Source organism: Calliphora vicina, chromosome 5, assembly GCF_958450345.1.
Source record: "Calliphora vicina chromosome 5, idCalVici1.1, whole genome shotgun sequence".
NCBI classification, from domain to species: Eukaryota; Metazoa; Arthropoda; class Insecta; order Diptera; family Calliphoridae; genus Calliphora; species Calliphora vicina.
Window position 1 is genome coordinate 61,878,604 of NC_088784.1, and position 15,147 is coordinate 61,893,750.

At 30.9% G+C, this 15,147-nt stretch overlaps 3 protein-coding genes across 3 annotated transcripts; 2 read left to right on the forward strand and 1 right to left on the reverse strand.

Annotated features, from left to right (window-relative positions):
• Window positions 1-3,158: 3,158 nt before the first annotated feature.
• On the reverse strand, window positions 3,159-9,107 carry Pof (Painting of fourth). The gene is made up of 6 exons (XM_065514162.1): window positions 8,158-9,107; window positions 6,445-7,296; window positions 5,815-5,892; window positions 5,495-5,599; window positions 4,282-5,415; window positions 3,159-3,920 (listed from the first exon to the last, which is right to left on the reverse strand). Exons 1-6 carry the CDS (start codon window positions 8,939-8,941, stop codon window positions 3,694-3,696), a joined length of 3,180 nt encoding a protein of 1,059 aa, XP_065370234.1. The 5' UTR covers window positions 8,942-9,107; the 3' UTR covers window positions 3,159-3,693.
• Window positions 9,108-11,247: 2,140 nt separating this feature from the next.
• On the forward strand, window positions 11,248-12,093 carry LOC135961077 (uncharacterized). The gene is made up of 3 exons (XM_065512548.1): window positions 11,248-11,376; window positions 11,432-11,794; window positions 11,864-12,093. The coding sequence occupies exons 1-3, from the start codon at window positions 11,291-11,293 to the stop codon at window positions 12,069-12,071; spliced, it is 657 nt and encodes a 218-aa protein (XP_065368620.1). The 5' UTR covers window positions 11,248-11,290; the 3' UTR covers window positions 12,072-12,093.
• Window positions 12,094-12,321: 228 nt separating this feature from the next.
• Window positions 12,322-14,735, forward strand: LOC135961791 (RNA-binding protein 28). The gene is made up of 3 exons (XM_065513384.1): window positions 12,322-12,954; window positions 13,138-13,977; window positions 14,041-14,735. The coding sequence occupies exons 1-3, from the start codon at window positions 12,406-12,408 to the stop codon at window positions 14,641-14,643; spliced, it is 1,992 nt and encodes a 663-aa protein (XP_065369456.1). The 5' UTR covers window positions 12,322-12,405; the 3' UTR covers window positions 14,644-14,735.
• The last annotated feature ends 412 nt before the right edge of the window (window positions 14,736-15,147 follow it).

A 15,147-nucleotide genomic window follows, 5' to 3' on the forward strand; every position in this document is an offset into this window, starting at 1 on the left:
CACTGAATCAATTAAGTCTCCGTACAGACATACTCATCATATAAACTAGCAATTTATGGTCACTTTTCAATACATATTTAAACCTTTTTTTAATTCATTTTATAAAAAATCTTATAAACTAGAAATCAACCTAAAAAAAACTACAAAAATTTTCATTGAAAACATAAAAATTTACATAAATTCAATAATTGTACGAAAAGTATCACCAAAAAAGTCTCCGTACAGTTAACCGTTTTAAGGCAAGGAATCCCAATATTAATCTTAATTGAATTTAATATGTGGTAGGTCCTCCTTTCTGAGCAATTGCAGCATTTTAATGGCTGTGCATGGAATGGAGCAGCTTTGTTGTTGTCAGGGAATCTATTTTATACCACTCTTCAATTATAACGGCTTTTAGCTGATCTTTACTCGTTATATTGTGCTGCCGAATCTTTCTTTCCAGTGATTCCATAGATGCTCAATCGGGTTGAGATCAGGTGACTGAGCTAAGCGATTTAAGTGCTTAGGAACATTATAAATAAGGCATTCCTTTACTACTCTAGAGGTGTGTTTGGGATCGTTGTCTTGTTGGAAGCAATACAAACGTCCCAAGCCTAATTTTTCAGAACTTTGTTTTAAGTTTTCTTTTAATATATTAAGGTATGCATATTTATCCATCGTGTTTTCAACAAAAATAAGATTTCCCACCCCAGTTGAAGCCATGCAACCCCAAACAATAACGTTACCTCCTCCATGCTTTACGGTTAGCGTCAAATGATTCGGATTCATTTGGATTTCTCATAACATTTCTCTTCCATCAGAACCAAAAACATTAAATTTACATTCATCGCTAAAAATAACTCGATCCCAAAATAAAAAATCTTTATCAATATGCTCGATAGCGTAATCCAATCTCTTTTTCATGTTCACTTTTCGAACAAGAGGCTTCTCACGGCTTACTCGACCATTGTATCCATTTAGTTTAAGAGCGTTTCTTACAGTTTGGGGGTTTACCGTTAATTACACATGCGTCAATTTTTGGATTACCTTCTACAAATCGTACAATTCTTCTCTCTAAGTGGTGGTCTAATTTTCTTGGATGATCAGTTCTTTGTTTATTTGCCATTGTTCCGGTTTTTTTGAACTGTTGAATAACGTACTGAATGGAAGAGCGTGGTCTTTTTACAATATCCTTGATTTCGGTTAGATTTTTTCCTTCATTTTGCAAGTTAATAATAATTTTCTTTCTATCCATTAAAATTTGCTTATTTTTGGATTCCCTGACAACAACAGATCATGAACATGGTCAAATTGCCAGATAAGGTCCCAGAATAAACATCAAGACAATAATTAAGTTTTGACATAAGTAAGGAACTCGCTAATCGATATCTGACATGAAATTGTGTGTACGCTCTTAGGCAATACGAAACAAATTCCATTCATAACAGCATCAATATGGCTATCACGACATTTAGTTGTATCAACATATTGAATATTCATCATATTAACACAAATCTATCAAATAAAACAGCAAATACATCTAATTTCCAAAATCATTCAAATGTAATTGAAAGAGCAGAGGGGTCCCCGTATTAAGCGTTTCATATCTTTAAATTTAAATAAAACAAAGTCTGTGTGAAATAGCATTCGTTTGAAAGACCTCTCGATACCATTACGGTACTAAAATGAAATTATACTGTCTAACATTTTTGAATAACATGCAGCGAAGTATTAATACGTACAGTGCCGAGCATAAAAAATTCAACGTTATGTTATGTGGTCTTCAACTATAACGGAATACAATTCTATCTAGCCTCCTCCTATTCATAAATTCTTTGTGGTCATAGTTAATTATTGTATGACATTTTGTCCAATATTTTTGTACGTAAGAATAATTATAATTTTTTTAGTAAACTCAGTGGTAAATTTGTGCGTGGAAAAAAATGCAACTCTAAGTACATTGACTAGATATGTAAATTTTTTAAAAAAGAATTATTAAAAATGGCTAGGAGATTCTATGTACATATCGCTCATTTGCTGCAACAACGTCATTACTCAAAATCCGGGTGTTTTGAACTGAGTAATACAAAATATGCGCCGTTCTTTAGTCTTTGATATAGTTTTATCAGTTTTAAAAAAAGTCAATTATTTTTGGTATGAGAGTGTGTTTTCGTTGTAAACGTCAAAATTTAAATTCATGTTTTCTCGTATATTTGACAAGTAATAATTTGGGTTATATACAGATTAAAAAAAGAATTTAATATCTACTATTTAAATCAGGTTTTATTTCTGAAATCGCATGATTTGTTGACAATTTATTTAAGAAATAGTAAAATGTCATAGAACATTCAAAGCCGTTTTTCTCGAAACGACTTTTTTTGAATTATGACGTTGTTGCAGCAAATGAGCGATATGTATATTTAATATTATTATTAATTATTTAGGCTCAAGTTCATTAAATTGCTTTCCTTAGAAATACAATTTATTTTATTAAATTTTCATAATTTTAAAGAATACTGAAAAAGTTATATTTAGATACTCGGCAGAATGGAATGTATTTTCAGGGTTAGCCACCACCCCCTCATCAGCATTCTTTTGTGTCGATGTAAGTGTCGCTTGTAAACATCAGCTATTTAACTCACCAGTTTTACAGAAATATAATAAAGGACTTATATCAAAGCTTTCTTTAATCTTATTTCTGTTTCTCCTTTGATTGAGTTAGACGAAGTTTACGATCTTTTTCAGAGTTGTATTCTTTAGTATTATTACTTGTTTTGTCTTAGTCAGCTAACAATGAAGCAATTGTTGTTTATGTTTTTTCTTGTTGATTCTGTTTATCAGTCACAACTCGATAGAAGATCATGAAACATGTATCACCGTTCCAGGTAGAAACAGAAATATGATTAAAGAGCCCTTATTGGGCCCATGAGGTCAAATTCAAAACTTAAACTTGACAAAACGGAATAACCGTTTAAAAGTTAGTCCGATTTGAATTAAAGTTTTTTATCTATTGCGTTTTTTATCAAAATAGCAAATACTTGGGAGCACTTGATCTTAAATTGCAAAATAACCGAGAACAACTTTGATAGCTCTTTTTACGTGACAAATTTAAAATTTTTGTTTTGAATTTAAAAGGTTTAAATAAATAAAAAAATAAAGTAACCATATAAATAGATTGTTTTTCAGTTAAATGTTATTATTTTTCTGGTTTTTAAAAATTTCCTTCAAAACTTTCAATGAGTTTTCTTGGATAGCTATGTATTTGGATAACATTTCCATCTGATATCTAGGTCGCTGTGATGATCATATGATGGCAGATTACTGTTGCAGCATAACATGGGAGTGTCCAAAGGACCTCCCGTAAAAAATCTAAAAAATAATCCTGTAAAATAATTTAATAATATAATAATTTAATAGTTTATTTTCTTTTTTTCCGTTGAAAAAACAAGTATTCAGTTAGAATGAGGGCACCAAAATCATTGTAGACCTATGTAATTTATAGTCAGTTAGAAGTAAATAATTTCATTTACATTCATTTCATTCATACAAATTTTAAAAAGGTTAAAAATTTGTTTGTTACTTTTTGTGAATTGTTTTTAGGGAATCATATATGTATGTAAATAAATTCCCTTTTACAACCTATTTACACAACATCATTATCAAACCATGTTGTCACTAATAAAGTCTCTGTTTACTTTTTCCCAATATAAAGTATCATAAGTCATTGTCTGAGTCGGCATCCAATTGTTCATATAGTTTATCGAGATTATCACGATATAATAGTTTAGAAACTCCTCGATTAGTTGTAGTAACAGCAATAGGTTTAGGTTTAAATGTTACTAAATCGGTATGTCGGCGCAGAAATAAATTACTTAGAATTGATGTATTAGAATTTATGAGCTGCGGTCGGCGAGATATGTTGTCGGAAATGATGATGACATCTGAAAGGAAAGATATCCACATAATAATTAGTGTTTAAATACAGGACATTATTTATTAAGTAATCGGATTAAATAAATTTTAAACTGTTAATAATAATAAAAAAAAAATCATGATATTGCGGTTCAATTGATGATTTTAGGGACGAATCAGAAGATTCTTTATCATAATTCATATGCTTCACTTAGGTGAACTAAACTAAATTTTACAAGATACTTTATAAAATATTGAAGTACGCAGGCATAGTACTGTAAATAATATCAAGATTTTAGATCGTTTCAATATTTTTTTCAGAAATTCAAACTTTGTCTATTCACTAAAAAAAACAATTTTGTAAAATAACTACAACTATTAATAACTTACCATCATCAGTATCCTTTAATGACATAGTGCTTTTTAAGCCTTCACTTGTTTTTCCACTTTTATCTGACTGCGAGTATATGTTTATAGCAGATTCCGTATTATTCCAATGATTATCCAAATTGCTATCTTCATTTAAGTTATTTCTATTGTTGATTGGTACTGAAAATAGGTCATCATGTTCCATTTCATGTTTAATCTCACTTCGTAAAGGTCGATAGGAGCCCAATAGATTTTGTGAGGGTACCAAATCATCTTCATCTATAGCATTAGAAATTGCTGCTACATTTACTCTTTCACTAATATCAGCTTCTTTTTGCTGCACATTTTTAACATTTTCGCTTGTGCTTTTACGTCTTGATATGTCTAAGGGTTCTTTTTTAATGTTTGTCGCACTAGCAGATGTTTGGGATGATGGGTTTATACTCGTGTCATAGAATTCATCATAATCACACTCATTAACAGTGTTGGCCAGTGTATTTTGAATTTGACTTGTAAAAAACAAAGCAGTTGAAGGCACTAAATCCTCATTATTGTTTGTGTTACTTTGAGGATTTGTTGTGTTGTTGCCTACAATGGCTGCTTGTACTGTTGCTCTTCTTCTATGAACTGTTTGATTTGTTGAATCTTTCAGGGGCATATTTTTATCACTGACATTTGAATTTTCATTGATTTGCACTGGTTCTTGTTTCACTGTCTCCATTCTAGCTTCAGTCACAATATTTTCATTTTCCAGGGTTTCTTTTTTAATTGTATCCTGTAAAACATCTCCAGAAACTTTGTGTCTTTTCGTCGGTGGTGGTCCCATTTCTTCTGTATTGTTTGCCTGTGTTTGAGGCCTATGGCAGGTTTGCAAAAACTCTCCTAAACTATTAACCGATAATGATGACATGGTATCCGTTTCATCAGTTGTTGAGTGTAATGAAACTGTATCGTTACCAGTATTTGCTTTACTACTATCATTTTGATTAATAGGTGCGGCAAAGAATTCATTATATATAGCTACTTCCTCCTCCTGTTTAATGGTATCGTTGGTTCCTTCAACACGACTAGATATGGCATTATCACGAATAACTATATCATCTGGATCAATATCAGGATCGGGTTTAATATTAACGACAGGTGTATTGGAATTATCTGTTTAAATAATATATTAAAAACACATTAATAGCTGTTTAAGTGTTCTATGCTGGATTTTCATTTAGTAGTTTTATACCTTTAGTTATGCTTGTATTTTCGGTAGATGATGCTGTTTTTGTAACATTGTTAATTTCTGTTGAACTGTTTTCAGCAGTGCTACTTCTTTGATCAGAATTATTGACTGCGAAAAGAAAAAAAAAATAATTTAAAACAAATCAAAGAAGTCATTACTTAAAAAATAATTGACAAAAAGTTTTTTTGGAGTCTTTTTTCTATGCCTTTATTTGCATATTTTCACAAACTTATAAAAAAGAGATTTTTAAGAAATTAATATTTCACAAAAAAAAACTTTTCATCAGTGCACTTTTTTTAATATTTCAACAATTCAAAACCTACCTGTGGCCAATAACGGTTCATTTGAACTGATGTGAGATTCCACAGATTCAACTGTTTCAGCCTGAGGCTTTGAGTCTCCTAAAAGAACAAAAAACAAAATTTGAAGTTACTCAAAAATTTTAAATTCCATTTGATTTGTTTTATATTCAGATTTAAAATTCTAATTTTATATTGTTTATAAAATGTAACTGGTCGGATTCAGGATGCACTAAGTAAGGTGAAATCAACAACACAGCTGATTTTTATTTATCTATTTTGAAAGTGGTTGAGTTTTGTTTATTATTTATTTGATAAATTCAATTTTGACAAAACCTATGCACTTGTCAGCAAGAAATTATGTCTTTGTTGTCGAAACGCTCTCACCTTACTTATTACATCATGGTCGGATTGATAAATACGAAAATTTTACTGAGAATGAGTTACACTTTTTAAATTATGATCGCTTTAAAATCTAATTTTGCATTAAATAGCTATCGAAATTATATTACATATCTAGTTATCATCTATGGTGAAGACAAACATTTCGATATGGACACAAAATAAGTCACATATAATTTTATATGGTCTACCTTCGTTCAGACACTTTTAAATTAATAACTATTCTTACAACTCTATTATGTTCTAGCTTACCTGTATTATTATCGAAATCGGTTGTAATTTTTACTGAATTCTTTGGCGCGACATTTGAATTATATCCAACAATATCTGCTGGAGTTGGTTCCCCCAAATGATCCATTGACTCCGTGCTTTCAGCACAAGTTTGAGAGAATATTGTTGAATTATCCACCGATGTTGCCCTTGTCTCACTTAATATATCATCGGGATTTTCAGCATCTTTGTTATCTCCATGTGTGGGTGTAAGACGTCTAAAGCGTATTGATAGTGCACGACCATCTATTTCAGCATTCAACATACGTTTGTAGGCCTCAATGGCCTTTTGAACGTTTTGATAGCGAATAAATGCATAACGGGTGTATTTTATACGTTGAGCAAAACCAATATCAATGCGTGCTGCACCGGGAAAATGCTGTTTTAATGTTTTACTTGCTATTGTGTTTGGCAGATTGCCAACGTACAAAGTATAAGGATCAATTTCATTCAATTTGGTACTGCAAACTTTATGGGGTATTTGTTTAATTTCCACCGATAAAAATCCCGTCCCAAAGGGTATTTTTGATAGATTTTCGATGGTTTTTTCCACATCAGAGCCGGGTTTCAAATGGACAAAACAATAACGTGGTGCAAAATTTAATTGAAAATGCACCGATTCTATGTCAGGACTATAACATTTGACTATTTCACGACTAATCTCAGGATCAGGAAAACGTAAAACTAATATAATATCGGTTTGTAGTTTTCTTACATTTGTTTCCTCGGCCTTAAGAGCCAGCAGAGAATCTTCTTCGGACCAGCATTTATGTAATTTATAACGTACCGAGATTGATTTTCGTTTTGTCTTAATTTTAACAATAGTGTTTGCGGCTGAAACAGTAACAAAAAAAATTGATTACAATGAAAAAAAAAACTATTTATGTACATATCGTACTTGATCAGTAAGAGGGTATTAACTCAAAATTTTTAAAATTTAATTTTTACATATTCCGATTCATCTCGAAAACCACATTTGAGACCATTTTCGTGATAGTAAGGTAGTGACTACCTTTATATCAACAAAAATTTATTATTTTAAGTTAATAAAAAAATTAAAATAGAAATGCATCGTATATTTTCATAAAAAAATGTATTATTTTGATTTGAGCCTTTATTCAAGTTGAAAATAATCAAATTGTTTGATTTAAATTTGGTTGTATTTTGAATTGATACTAAAATCGTATAATAATTATTGTTTTTTATACCTAAACCGGCAACATAGCCCTGAGCCACTCTTCACCTTTTTGCACCTGGTTCCTAAATGTAATTTGCAAATTAGTTTCTGATGGCTGTTCTGAGTTTAGGGGTCATAATTACCCTTAACAAATGTTCCACAATTTTTTTTGGATTTTTTAAGTTTGCTGAGGGTTAATGTTTTCTTTATCAAATACCAATAACAACAAAATGCATACTTGAAAGTGCAAAAGATGACTTTTTGCCTCAAAAATTGGTTAAATTGCATATAGTGCATTGCATTAGTTTGCAATACAAATACACAAGATTGTGCTAATGTAAATACATATACATACATATTTTCAAACATTCATATTTCCGGATTTTTAATTTATCTTAAAATATAACAGAAATAGTTTTTGACCTGTAAATGTAAATTTTAAAATTTTAAGTTAATACCTGTTGTTGGTCAAGTTCGAATTATCTCAATTGTTTTAAAATAGAGATTGTGTTAATTACCCGATTTCTGATCGTTTGATTTGTTATTTTCCTCATGATCTACTTCAGCAGAAGACAATGAAGTCAAAATGGTAGCTGGAATTGGCGGTGGAGGTAAGTATGGCATTTTATCATCACTGGGTAATGGAGGTAGTATGGGTCGTCCCTGTTCAGGAAGTGGTGGTTGCTGTTGTGGCAGTTTTGGTGGTGGTGTTGATTTTATAGTTTCCCACATATAAGAGCTCATACCATCAGATGAACCAAATGTTTGGTTTGATGCAGTTGCAATTAAGTCAGCATTGTATCTGTTAGGATAAAAACTATTGTAACCAAATCCGTAGCAGTTTGAATTATCCGATGTTGCTGGAGTACATTGCTGAGGAAGTTGTTTGATTTTTTGAGCTATCGCTGCTGACGCTAATTCTGGAGTTAATTTAGTTTGAGTTGGTGGCAAATTTAAAAGATTTTGTGTAGCTGCGGAAAATGAAGATGAGGACGGGGATAAACACGCTGATACCGCAGGCTTATGTAAGTACGGAGGAGATTGCTTGTTATTTTGACGATGGTTATGATTTGGCCTTTTCGGTGAAATTCCGAAATTATTTCTGGGATTATTATCATATTGATTATATGGATAAGAGTCTGCTGCTATATTGTTTCTATTATGGGAATATTGGTACCCAGATGAATTTTGATGTTTGTATTTTGGACCACTATTATTTGTTCCATATCTAGGACGTTTATTAAAACGCTTTGAAGTGTCTCCTGTTCTGGAGAAGTTATTATTATTGTTGTATTTATTCATTTTATACACTATCACAATTCGTTATTACAGTTTCAGTATTTCTACTTTATGTTTATTTTATATATTTATATTATTTATCCATTATTATAGATGTTTATTTATAAAATGTTATTTTTATTTTTCAAGACGTATGAAGAAGAATACAACAAAAATATTCGTCTCGAAGTGGCTTGATATTAATTCAGGGATGGAAAATGCGATTTTGAAATGGTTCGTTTTTGTTATACAGTATCAAAGTAAATTAATAAAGTAGCGACAGTACTACAACAAATACAACATTTACAAAAACCACAAGCAATTTTGTTTTTGGTTTAAGGTCTGAGCTGTCAAAGTTGCCTGTTGTTGTTTTTGCTTTTGGGCTTGTTGTATTTTTTGCCACAACAACCACAAGTGAATTGACAGTTCAGACCAAAGTAAAAAAAATAGTCAGCTGTTCTACTGAGTCTACTTTATTAATTTACTTTGTACAGTATCAAGCATAGTAGAAAAATAGAAAGTAGTTTCATTCTCTCTTTATTTTTTAAAATTCTACGTCTGACATGCTTAAGGATTTTGACGTTTTCGTTAAAATAGTAATACCATATTAATTAAAAATTTTCCCATATATTCTTTCAAGTTTGTGAAAAAATTAATACATAATTTTCATTCATTTGAAAAATATTAAAAAAATATAAAAAATATTTACTATCAAATTGGGATCAAAGGTAAGATTTTCATTTTCAAATATTACAAAGCTAATTTGTGAACATTATTTTAAGATTTAACAAACATGAGTTGCATTTTCCCCAACTGCGAAAATACCAAATATTTTTGCAAAAATTCAAATGTAAATTTTTTTAAAGTCCCTACATTACCTAATAAACGACAACAGTGGGTGGATGTATGTAAAACTTGCGAAGAAGATTTGCCAAAAGAGCCAATGGTGTGCTCCGACCATTTCCTTAAAAGCAATATTTCAGTTAATACATTAACTTCCAACACAACATACTTAATACATTTTTATTTAAATACTAAATTATAAATTACACATTTTTTGTAAAAAATTTCTCTAAAATAAAAATCATTTTTAGGAATGTGGCAACGCTTTTTATAATGCTCACAAAATAAGGAAACTTCAAAAAACCTTATTTGAAAAAAAAAATTTTGATTGAAACTACCTTCTATATTTTTATCATGGTATCAAGTTAAAAGAAAATTTATGCGGTTTTTGTTTTTAAAAGATTACCTAGATAATTTTTGGCACCATTTAATTAATTTTCAAATGAAGAACAAGTACCTAATAAGACGTGATTGTACTGCAATATTTTTAGAGATCAATAGCAAAACGAATACTGAATTTCCGTTCCTGTTTCTTTCACATCAATTCACATTTTACCAAAACTAGAGGACCTGGATTTGGCGGAAAAATCTATTATCAAAGTCTGCTTTTACACAGGGCAATTTTTCTTGCGCAAGTCTAGAGTTTATAGGAGAGAGAGGCAAGAAGAAAGAAGAGGGGTACACACTTGCTTGTACTGGCAAGTCTCTTCAAATTTATTTTGTTTTCTCATTTTCAATATGGCGTCTATTAGGTTTTGCCATACAAAATTGCTCACAGACTTGCTGTGTGTAAACAGACGAGCAAGTTTAAAAGGGAATCGACGAGACTTGCTTCAAGTAAACTTGCCCTGTGTAAAAGCAGACAAAGCAATATTTTATTTATAAAAATTAATAAACATAAATATGAATATGTACAAACAACTAGGGATTTTGACCTAAAATGTTGTTGCGTTTGAATGAAATAAATAAAATTTATTACAGATCAGAAAAACAAATTTTTCCAAAAGTATGTATTTGTGGTCGTTTTAAAAAACTACAGTTAAGAATGAAGTGTTCTATGGTGAACCTTAGTATGCTATTTTGAAAATACATAGTTTACTCTTAATATTCATTGAATATTTTATTTTGTGAATAAATAATAAAAATATTTTATTTAAAAGTCACTAAAAGAGATAAAAATACATATTGTCTTGTTCGCAAAAGATAGAATTGAACACATTGGCTGATAATATATAATAGATACATGCAGCAGAATTAAACCAAAAACGGAAATTAAAAAATTCAAATGAAACAAATATGAAATTGCTCACACAATATAGAATTTATTGAAATATGTACCTTTAATATTTTTATAAAGATTTAAATGTGAACCGAATTGCAGAAAATGCGTTTTTTTCCGCTACTTAGCTTACATTTTTGTAAAGTCAGGTAACACTCTTAATTATTTACAGCTGTTTGTCAAATAAATAAATGTAAACAAACAAACATAACCTATTCCAATTTATTATTTTTTTTAATTTTCACATAATAATGGCTCTATTATTAAAGTTTAGAAAACCCGTCTTTAATGTGCTAAAAAGTACACAAACAATAACCGTTGGCGAAAGGAGTATAAGGTAGGTTTTATTTTATAGCAAACTATTTAACAGGTTAATAAATGCGATATTTTAGCACAACGCCGTCATTATTATGGTTTAATCAAAAATTCGCCCGTGCGGTTTCCTCCAAGGAAAGGGAAAAACGTTATTTGGAAAAAGATAGAGTTCCACAAAACTACACGTTAATCTACAAAGCACCAATGGAATCATATGTAGCCTGGGCAATGCATGTTTCCACGGTGACAGCATCTATAATCAGCACTGCTGCTATTTATCAATATGTCAATAACCAACCGATATTGGAGCCACTCGATACAACTCTTATAATGAATTCAGACGATATTTATTATTTCGCAGCAGGCTTTTTGGCAATAAATGCTGCACTACGATTGGTTGTCGCTATGTTTCCATTGCGAATATATAAGGATCAAGGAAAGTAAGTTATTTTTGAAAGTGACCAACATTTTAAACTATAATATACATATTTAATATATTTTATTTTTAGATATTTAGGAATTTATCATTCTCAACTGCCTTTCAATATAAGTCATCATCAATTTGAACAGGGTCAAGTAAAAGCGGTTTATTATATATTTAGTCCCTGGAATAACGCTACTTATAAATTGGGCACTAAAACATCATTGTTATTGGAGGATTATTTTAAAACCCCTTCAGAATTTCATAAAATGCGCGATATTGATGAAGAAAAATAAATTGTATAAATAAAAAAATAAATTAATTTAGAGATTTGTAGGTAATTATTTGAACATTTTCTTTTTTTTATATAATTTGATAGTAAATTTTTATAATTAAATTTTTTATTTAAATTAAAATTTACTTACAAATTATATAAAAAAAAATAATTATTACAATACACCCTGTAGTTGAACTGTTATACATTTATCGCTAGATGTCGCTGTCAACAATAAGTGTCAAGTTCCACGTGCTGTCAACTGACAAACAAATTATTGTTTTCATTCAGTTTTTTTTAAGAAAAATAGTTGGAATTTTTAGATTTTATTTATTTTTTTAAATTAAAATTCCATTATGGAATTAAACGAAACACATGTAGAAACTGAAGAGAGTCAGGAGGATTCTAAAGATAAGTCAATCAAAAGGCGTAATCCTTTTAGAGTGCAACAGCAGAAAGAGGAGAAAGAACGTCGTCAGAAAAAGCGTGCTCGACTCATCGTCCGCAATATTAGTTATAAATCTACGGAGGAGGCTCTACGTAAACACTTTGAACAATGGGGTAAATTGGAAGATGTGAATCTATTAAAACGAGCTGATGGCAAACTTGTAGGCTGCGCTTTTGTACAATACGAAACTATTAATCAGGCTACAAAGGCCATATTGCAAGGCAATGGAAAAGAAATGCTAGGTCGTAACATATTTATCGACTGGGCCTTGGGTAAGAATGAGTTTGTTGCCAATAAGGGGGTAAAAGGAGAGCCGGAAGAAAAAAAACCAAAATTGGAGGTGAAAGAAGAAGAGGAAATAAAATCAGAAAAGGATGATAAGGAAGATGGTGAAGATGGAGGTGACAGTGACGATGGTGATGATAATGGAGAAAATGATAGTGATGTTGAAGAAGAGGTAAGTTTAATACAGAATTAACAGTGCGATAGTCCGTATTTAGATGCAAAAAATTAAATTGTCAATAGTGTATCGAATATTCATATATAGAATAGTTGGGACATTATATTTCCATTGATTGCGACAACATTATTTAAATACCATGATCAAATATTTCTCTAAATAACCAAACTAAATTTGTAGGATGCAGAAGATTCCCAAAATGAAGATGATGAGGAAGACGAAGATGACGATGAAGATATTGATGATGACGAAGACGAAGAGAAAAAAGATGTTAAATCTGAATTGGACAATGTTAAGAAAGAAAAGCACATTTCAAACGATGTCCAAGAAGGATGTACGATCTTCATCAAAAATGTACCCTTCGATGCTGATGATGGCGATTTACGTAAAGTCTGCCGGAAATTTGGTCCTTTGTATTATTGCATTATAAATCGTGATCATATATCTGGTCATTCAAAGGGTACTGCATTTATAAAATTTAAGAGTAAAGAATCGGCCGATTTGTGTTTACAAGCAGGAACAGAATTTGCTCTTATGGACCAAGTTCTAGACCCCTTTCCAGCTCTTAGCAAAGAAGAGATACGTCAACAACAAGCCGAAAAGGATAAAAAGAGCGATGGCAAGGATTCGCGAAATCTGTATTTGGCTAGAGAAGGTCTTATTATGGCCAATTCAAAAGCTGCGGAAGGTGTTTCGGGTTCCGATATGAATAAGAGACATAAATTGGAACAAATCAAAATACAAGTTTTGAAAAATTTAAATAGATTCGTTTCTCGCAATCGTTTGTCTATACACAATTTACCTCTCAACTATGACAACGAAAATCTAAAGGATATGGTTGTAGCCTATACGGGTTTTAAACCCCACGAGTGCCGAGTAATGCGTGAAAATAAAGTAACTCCTGAACATCCCAAAGGCAAGTCGAAAGGTTTTGGTTTTATGTCTTTCAATAGTCATCAAGAGGCTTTGACAGCTTTAAGGAAACTAAACAACAATCCCAAAATGTTTGGTACCCAACATGTAAGATTTTTTTATTTTTGCCTTTTAAAATTCTGTATTATATAGCTTATGTTTCTTTAACAGCGTCCCATTGTTGCCTTTAGTATTGAAGATCGTGCAGTTCATAAGGTTAAAGAAAAACGCGAGGAGAAGTCTAAAATTAATAATCCTACCTTCAAGGATAAGCTCGAAAGACGCAAAGCTGTAAGACAACAAAAACGTGATGGCAAATTACCTCTTAAATCGCTTCCCAAAGGACCACAAACTGATGATAAAAATAAGCTCAAGAAACACATTAAGAACCTTGAAGAATCTAGAGCGGCTAAGAATAAACAAAACAATAAACCTTCGCCCCACATTGAAGATAATTATGTCGGCACAGAGGCAAAACCTGGTACTGCTTTACGTATGCGTTCCTTCAAAAAGATCAAAGAACAGTCACAAGATCACATGAAACGTGTCCAGAACGATAAGAAAAAGAAGAAACAGCAAAAAATTAAACAAATTCACTTGGCTGAGAGAAAAGCGGAAACAAGACCAAAACAGGGTCGTAAAATGGAAAGGGATGATCTAATGCCATTGGTAAATAAATACAAGCAAATGTTGGATAAACGGGCCAATGAAGGAGGTACTGGACCGGTTAATACAGGCAAAAAACCGAAGCGCACTAAATGGTATCAAGAGTAGTTTAATAGTAGATTTAGCTACTTATTTAATGTGTTAATTGTTTTAGTGTATTTTGTAAATACAAATGAAATTATAAAAAACCCACATAAAAATTATAATAAAAAATTATCCATAAAAAATAACGTTTCTGTACTGAATACCGAATACAATTATTGAGTCGAATTTGTCACAATTTTCGGTGAACAAATTATTCATATAAAGACCTTTAAATGGCCGAAATACATAAGTAATTTTCCTTCTCTATTTTTAATCTAATTTAATAAGTATCAGCCTAAACCTTGGGGTATCTAAAGGAAATGTATTTTTTACATTTGAAACTTTTCTTAACTATGCCACATGATGTCAGGTTTTGTTCTTGCTTATGTGAAAAAAAGAAAAATTAACAAGAAATTTTAACAGAAAATGTGAATTATCTAAGAATGATCACATTAATGAAGTGATTTCAACATCATTTGTTACGTCACTGATTCGTAGACTACACACTTTTCATATTGGGTTCTAATC

Bases quoted from the DNA above. Each gene is read 5' to 3' on its own strand.
- Pof (XM_065514162.1), bottom strand. From the start codon at position 8,941: ATGAATAAATACAACAATAATAATAACTTCTCCAGAACAGGAGACACT. The intron at 7,297-8,157 runs GTAATTAACACA...TTACTGTTTCAG, and splicing joins ATCAAACGATCAGAAATCGG to CCGCAAACACTATTGTTAAA. The intron at 3,921-4,281 runs GTAAGTTATTAA...CTTTCCTTTCAG, and splicing joins ATTAAAGGATACTGATGATG to ATGTCATCATCATTTCCGAC.
- LOC135961077 (XM_065512548.1), top strand. From the start codon at position 11,291: ATGGCTCTATTATTAAAGTTTAGAAAACCCGTCTTTAATGTGCTAAAA. The intron at 11,377-11,431 runs GTAGGTTTTATT...GCGATATTTTAG, and splicing joins GTTGGCGAAAGGAGTATAAG to CACAACGCCGTCATTATTAT. The intron at 11,795-11,863 runs GTAAGTTATTTT...TTTTATTTTTAG, and splicing joins ATATATAAGGATCAAGGAAA to ATATTTAGGAATTTATCATT.
- LOC135961791 (XM_065513384.1), top strand. From the start codon at position 12,406: ATGGAATTAAACGAAACACATGTAGAAACTGAAGAGAGTCAGGAGGAT. The intron at 12,955-13,137 runs GTAAGTTTAATA...CTAAATTTGTAG, and splicing joins ATAGTGATGTTGAAGAAGAG to GATGCAGAAGATTCCCAAAA. The intron at 13,978-14,040 runs GTAAGATTTTTT...TTTCTTTAACAG, and splicing joins AAATGTTTGGTACCCAACAT to CGTCCCATTGTTGCCTTTAG.